This window comes from Odontesthes bonariensis, chromosome 16, assembly GCF_027942865.1.
Source record: "Odontesthes bonariensis isolate fOdoBon6 chromosome 16, fOdoBon6.hap1, whole genome shotgun sequence".
NCBI lineage: Eukaryota > Metazoa > Chordata > Actinopteri > Atheriniformes > Atherinopsidae > Odontesthes > Odontesthes bonariensis.
The window spans coordinates 5,397,627-5,405,201 of NC_134521.1; the positions used below are offsets into that span (position 1 = coordinate 5,397,627).

Here is a 7,575-nt window from a genome sequence, read left to right on the forward strand (position 1 = left end):
CATTTATGCCCTACGGAACCGGACGAAATTCGTCTGTCCGGTCCATACGTTGCTCCCGGAGCTTCTGTTTATGCCTCCGTCCGTATTGCGCACGTCCTTAAGAAATCCTCTAGAGGGCGGTATATATTGAGTCATTGTCGGCCGCGGGTTTGAGAAACATGGCGTCAATTAAGGAAGTTGCAGTCATACAAATGTATATACCCCCTGACCATCTCACAAATTCTCTCCTCCATTACCTGGCATTTTTAAATCTTAAAATTTTTTAATCTCCTACTCTTCGTTCTTCTTCTTCCTCCATAACTTCCGGAGCCAACACGCTCCTGACTCTCTACTGCCCCCACGAATTCCTCTGGTATTGCTCCGTTTCGCCCGGAGCTCACCGGATTGCTAAGCTCTTGACCTACGGACAAACTGACGGATGAAACGACCCCCGGAACCGGGTGAAAGCGTCCGTTTCCGTATTTACCGTAGGGCATAAATGGGCTTTAACACGCTACAGTGCATGAAGAAAAAAAGCAGAAAGATAGGGGTTATAATTGGAAAGAATGAAAGGGGTAAAGGAAATGTCAGATATACAGCAATGATGAAAATATAGATAAAAATCTAAACACTGCGGGGGTAAACAAAAGGCAACAAGGGAGCAAAAGCAATTGGAAATGCAAACTAATGCCAGGAGCAAAATCATAAGCATGCATCATGCAAACTTGAAATGGAAAAAGTTTTTAGGTAAATAAAATTAATTATTAAAATAAAACAGGACACGTGCTAACGTACTATTGGTTAGTTGAACATTGTAAACTTATATCAACAGAAGAGAGATCACAATTGTGACTACTGAAGTCTATAAGATGTCCAACAAACAGCTAAGTGTTACAGCCTTGTCCAAAATAACAGAAAAAAATTGACAAAAAGTAAAACACGCTTCTACTCAAGCAAAGACTCAAATCAAGCGATGTCAAGTGATTATAAGTAGGATCCTCTACAAAAAGACATACACTAATAAAATATAACCCCCCCCCCCCCCCCCAACACACGCACACACACACACACACACACACAATAAGTAACAAACATCAGCTTTACACCTATTTAACAGGCACAGCAGGTGGGCCAGAGCTGCACATGGAGATAAAGCTGTGAAGGAAGGCAAGTGTGAATGTTCTGGAGCAAAAATGCATGAAGCAAGCCAGGATGACATAGACAGACTGTTAAAGCAAAGGAGGAAAAGAGTGAAGAACAGAGAGATAAAACAATTCTGATAAGACTGAATAGCTGCAGTATGGCACAACACAGCTGAGAGCAATAATATTTGACCAATCAATCGTGCTACATTCATTTGTTATTGATGGTACGGGGGTCAGTAAATTCACATGGAATGGGCAACATGCTAATCTGTTAATGTTGAATTGTATAGATTACGAAGACGTACATGCTGAAATTACATCTCATGTCTTGCTTATTTCAGCAAAGCAATGCCAAACCACATTCTGCAATTATTACAACTACACAAATCTATACTTTTTACTGTTTACTGAGCAGCGACACCGACAAAACATTTCGCTTTCAAAAACACTTAGTCACCACAGTTCCCTAGAAGTGTTGTTGAAAGTAGGGATGATGAAAGTGGGTGGTAAACTGTCCCAACTTCTTTTTTTTTTTTTTTTAAACAGGCTTATTGCTCATTATGTAATGAAGTGTAGCGAGTTATAAAATAGGTTTTACAGTTTTAATCATACATCATTAAGAAGTATTTCATGTTTCATAAATTTGATACTAAATTATTGATTTTTATTCCAGATGAAATGGTAAAAACATGCACAAATCCACAAATTATTAAGTAGTTGTTGCTCGATCATCCATATCTATGAATATTCATTAATTCATGCAACGTTTTGCATAGCAGTCATTAGCTGTTGGCAAACGACGGGGATGAAGGTGGGCTGCTGTGATGATGGTGGCTTCTGACATTTATGTTTACTTGATTTATCTTTTACAAGAAAAGGTCACACTTGTCTGAGTAAACATATTTCTCAGATCAAATGTGACATACCAGCAAACATAAACATGCACATTATGTTACCAGTGGCTCCAGGCCACACTGACATGGGATGATACTCCTGTGTGCTTTGCACACATTTCAGATCATGCGGTTCTTTAACAGAGCAGCTTTGTCCTCGCCAACAGAGCATTTGTCTATAACATCTGCCCACTCTGCTATTAGAACTATATGACAAATATCCACAGTAAACTAAGTCGTAAGCCCTACACAGCCCTTCAAAGTTGTTACAACTGCCCTAAATGTCTTAACTGTACTCAAAATGACGTACACTGGGTTTAACTGAGGACAGACCGACAAATATAACCTAAGGCGGCTGGACACATGATATTCGGATTGCTTTTTATCTCTGGCTTTGTTCGGAAATTACTCCCAGGATCAGCTCCGTCTGTTTCCTTATCTGCAGCCCTAAGATACATCAAACACTGAAATGATCCGAGGCTGGAAAGAGAGAGTCAACTAAATAGATAAATAATTGAGTGACATGATGGGAATCGGCAGACAAAAAAAGTAATATCCACTTCACAGGCCTGCTGCAGATGATTCCTTTGCCTCATTCTTTGCCTCCTCTCCCTCGCTCTTTTCTTAGTTTTTCTTATTGTCGGGATGCGTTTCAGGTGTGCTGCGTGTTCAGTGGTAAGCTGGAGATATATGGATTTTCTGTCACCTTTAGAAGATAACCAAAGAATATAATGCTGTGCATGACTGGCTGATGTGTGTGTCTGTTTGTGTCCCATAATGTCAAGATAGTTGACAAGATAGAGAACTTTGTGATTATCATATTGCCACACGATGAACTACATCACACTCTTGCACGTATGTCTGTGTTTCCTAGAGAAAGGAGACTTCTTGTATATTCAAGGCTTTGTTTAAAGAGAAAAGAAAAGGTCTTGTGAATTGGGAACTTGTTCTTTGAGCTTAAGATAAATATAACAGTGAAGGGAAGGAAAGGTTATATGCGAAATGGTTGAAAAATGTCAGAGAAGAGCGGGCTCAAGATGCAAGGAAAAAATGTTTTTGAGCTTAGGTGTGTGTTTGAGAGAGATTTGTGTCAGCATTGTAATTTGTCTGCACTGAACCATGCCGGTTGTTTTTTCTTATAAACTGAGATCAATGAGTGCTTCATTCAAGATGTATCTGACAATGGAGTCTCTGCTGTAGTAATTCGATTAGCTCTGCCCGCATCTCTGACTCTGTCCGTCCATTTCTCTCTTGTCTCAGGTTATGGTGGGGTGGAGTTGCTGTTGGTGCTGTGGGGCCTGGATCTCTCTCTGCCCTGCCCTCGTCACTGCATCTGCTACACTTCACCTAGCACAGTTTCCTGCCAGGCCCACAACTTCCATGCCGTGCCCGAGGGCATCCCAGCTCAGAGTGAGCGTGTCTTCTTACAAAACAACAAGATCCAAAGGCTTCTCCGCGGCCACTTCTCCCCCACCACCACCATGTTGTGGCTTTACTCCAACAACATCTCCTACATACAACCATCCACTCTCCATGGTTTTGACCGCCTTGAAGAGCTTGACCTGGGGGACAATCGACACCTAAAGGCCATTGCTTCAGATACGTTCCTGGGACTGGGTCGGCTACATGCCCTGCACCTGTATCACTGTGGCCTGCTCAGCCTGCCCGCAGGGATCTTTGCAGGCCTACATAATCTCCAGTATCTGTACCTACAGGTGCTTGAACAGCATTATTTTACCTCTACCACAAATTGCATCTGCAGCCATTATCCCATCAACAGCATAATTACTCCATCAGCCTGCTTCCGCACTTGCTGTGAATGAATTGGAACTTGATCAATTGCCATCCTGAGTGTAGTTAAAATACTACAAATTACTGGGGTCCCGAGGTACAAAGCTTTGCAGGGTTGGGAAGAAAAGACAACAACATTTTGACATTTCAGAGTACACAATACAAAAGCAACTCCAAAAATGAACAAAATTTTCAGGAAACACAACAATATTGAACAAAACAAACCCAAAAATGCATCAGAACAGAACATTTCAGAAAAGAGCCGAACAGAAAACACAATGAAACACAATCTAACAACATTTGCTGTTGCATTTCCAACAGATTTGAGCTTTTCCTTTATCGTGTTGAGCTTTTTCAGCTCAAGGCCACTGAACAAACTTCCCTTATATCCGAGTAACCTAAAGTACTGAAATCATCTATTCATTCAAAGAACTTACAGAAGGGACGCTAAGTGTGTGGGGCTGAAGGCCCTACAGCTCGACCTGTTTTGCAGCATTCTTACATTGTCTGCGAGTTCTATGCAACAGGTCATCAGATACACAGAATATTAGAGCTGTTCAGTGGCAGAGTAACTCTCATCCAATTGCATATTGCTCACTCTACCCCCCTCCTCAACCTCAAATGCACCACTCAATGATTGAGTAAATCGTTTGGGAGTCCTCGAACACAGCTCACCATATTTTTCTCGCCTCTGAAAACTGTAGAGATTACAGATTACATAACCACCCTGCATAGTTCAGCTGTTCTCTGGACTTACAGTGGTCAACTTTGTGAAAGTAATCTGTGTGACAGAACAAACCCTTCCATTATGTCGTAGAATATAGTCAGAATATTGTGATTTTCTTTTACACTGTGTGTTGCTGACCTGGTCATTCAGGGGTAACCTACTGGTTACACTACAGAACAGATAATGATCTTTGTTTTTTTTTTTTATATAAGAAATAACACACAGTAGAGTAAATCAATGTAAATTAACCATATCATAATCCAAGTGATGTTTCCTACTTTAATCTTATTTTCTGTCTTTCATCCTTGCTCTACATCTTTGCAGGACAACCAGTTGGAGTTTCTCGAGGATGACTTGTTCATTGACCTTTTGAATCTCAGTCATCTTTTCCTGCATGGTAATCGACTGTGGAGTCTTCGTCACAACACTTTCCGAGGTCTAGGGGTCTTAGATCGGCTCCTTCTGCACCAGAACAAGATCCAGTGGGTTGATCGTCAGGCTTTCCATGACCTACGGCGTCTCACTACCCTGTACCTGTTTAATAACTCCCTAACTGAGCTGTCTGGTGCCACCATGTCTTTGCTGCCAGCCCTGGAGTACCTGCGTCTCAACGACAACCCCTGGGAGTGTGACTGCAAGGCCCTGTCACTTTGGGATTGGCTTAAACGGTTCAGAGGCTCCACCTCCTCTCTGATGTGTGCTTCACCACCAGAGCTGGTAGGGAAGGACCTGAAAACACTGAAGAAAGAGGAGCTTCCCAGTTGCTTGTCAGAGGAGGGTCATGCACACAGCTCCCCTGGTGGGGAGATGGAGCAAGGAGAGTCTTTAAACCATATGAATCGTCACAGAAACCATCACAACCATCATCAGCGGCCGTACCTGCCCCACGGGGATCAGTACAGCTTGCCCTCACCTTCACCCCTGCCACGGCCACCCAAGGGAAGTCGCAAAAACTGTACCCGCCGGGGACGCAAGGCGAAAGGGGGGCTCAATGAGGTGCAGGTACTTCAGGAGGGGGATGAGAAAGACTATACTCCAGATGGAGGTAAATATGACATGTCTACAAATGCAAGGAGGAGGAACAAGTGCATCCCAAGAACTTCTGTTGGTCCGCCAAGTGGGGTCCAGAGGGCTAATAATAAAGCAGGCTCACACCTTGCAGATTACATTTCCTGTTTCTCATCAGCTCTGATGCTGTCAATCTATTTTGTGATCCTACGTTGAGAAGGGAGATGAATACTTTCGTGCTAGTTATGCAACGTTATAATTCATTCTCCTGAAACAGCCTGTCCTGGCTCTTTAAGGAAGCGTGTATGGATAACTGTGTATAAAGACCAATATTGAGTATCCCTGTGATAATTATTGCTGGGACTTTTATGAGACATAATTAATACATGGAAGTCAGGGAAACAATTAAGCCCAATGTTTTAATGATGTCAGCAAGTTAAACAACAGGAACATTTTTGTCTCTGTGCCATCAACTGCTTTACAGAATTCACGTGCTTATAAACACTGTACAGATACACAAAATAACAAGCCAATAATTCATTTAAATCAACAGGAGAGCACTCAGCGAGTATCTAAACAGTTAAACCTCTCAACTCAATAGCGCTCTTTTGGCACAACCTTGATCTGTCACTCACACTGAGACAGTCATTTATAGCTGTCTCTTTGCTCACTCTACAGCACCTTCAGATCAAGAAACAAAGCACTACAGACACAAGTGGCGGTGAAATGAGTCATCGTGAAGGAACAGTAATAGCTATAATCACTATCAATCTACTGATAAAGTGGCTTTACGCCCACGTCTCATGGACGTTTTAATGCATATCTGTATCCTTGGCACCTAAAAAAAAAACACCACAGAAAATGTGACGACAGCATAACTGCCAATCATTCAAAGCAGTCCTGTTTAAAGCCATCGTTTGTCCTCGCCTTTGCATCCCAATTTAAAAGCCATTCAGAATTAACTAAGCATTCTAATAGCCAATTGGTCCCATTCGGTGTGAATGAGTGAGTGAAGATTTCTGTGTTACTGTTTGTATGTTCGCTGAAGAAAAAAAAAAAAAACTGAAGCCATGTGGGTAGAAGGAAGCTAGACATCAAGAGTACCTAATGGGAGCCAGTTTCCGTTAAGGACAAACTCTAGAGGCAAGAAACAATTGAATTCACTCCTCAACCTCACTGGCTTCAAAACACAAAACTCATCTCTGCAGGCTTAGGAGAGACTGAGGCTCCTGCCTGACACCTAAAACTTCTGATTTCCTGAAATTGATATGCACTTTCCTCTGAAATACTGTGGAGGCTATGTACCATACAAACAGATCAATCCAAATAGTCACAGGAATCTTTTTTTTTCTAAATAAGAATGAGGAAGATTCACCGGAGAAACTGGTGAGCAAAGGCCGTTCAGAACGTGATGATCACCAGAGGGAAAAGGGACTCACAAACAACGAAATTTCTTCGTCTTCTCTGGCGCATTCGGTGTGCTCCGGAACAGATGGACTCTATTATCTGCAAGCCAGATTGGGGTGTTGGATTTCATTGCTGCTATGGACTGAGGAAAAAAAATCCCTCAACCCCTTTGGAAGCCCAGGACTCTTCTTCAGGAATTAATAAGGACAGAGAGAGCTGTGGGACTCTGCACCACCTTTGAACCGGAGAGGTGAAAGCGCACTCAGACCCTGACAAACCTCGATCAATCACCTTTCCAGCCCACTGCAGACTTCTGACCCCCCCCCCCCCCCCCCCCCCCCCCCACGTTAGTCCGGGGCTTTCAAATCACAGAGCTGAGCATCACAAATGCGCTCTAAGTTTTTCAGACGAACATGTTCAAAGTATCAAGTGTTCAAATTACATTGAATGAAAGCTGTACAGACACACACGGGTCATCTGGGTACTTTAACTGGCCAGTAAAGCTTAAGGTTTCTTTATTTCTTACAGCACAATAAGGAAATGAAGTCTATCCCTTTTTTACTAGCTGCCCACATAAGAAAAATATGACTCATGTAAAAAAATTACAATTGTGAAAGGCTGACCA

General features: G+C 42.4%; 1 protein-coding gene across 1 annotated transcript in view; it reads left to right on the forward strand.

Moving 5' to 3' along the window:
- Window positions 1-7,277, forward strand: part of rtn4rl1a (reticulon 4 receptor-like 1a) — a 98,336-nt gene extending 91,059 nt beyond the window's left edge. Inside the window, exons 2-3 of the mRNA XM_075487489.1 lie at window positions 3,278-3,732; window positions 4,860-7,277. Coding sequence (XP_075343604.1) covers window positions 3,278-3,732; window positions 4,860-5,759 — 1,355 coding nt within the window. The 3' untranslated portion in view covers window positions 5,760-7,277. The remainder of the gene's footprint in view (window positions 1-3,277; window positions 3,733-4,859) is intronic.
- Window positions 7,278-7,575: the final 298 nt, after the last annotated feature.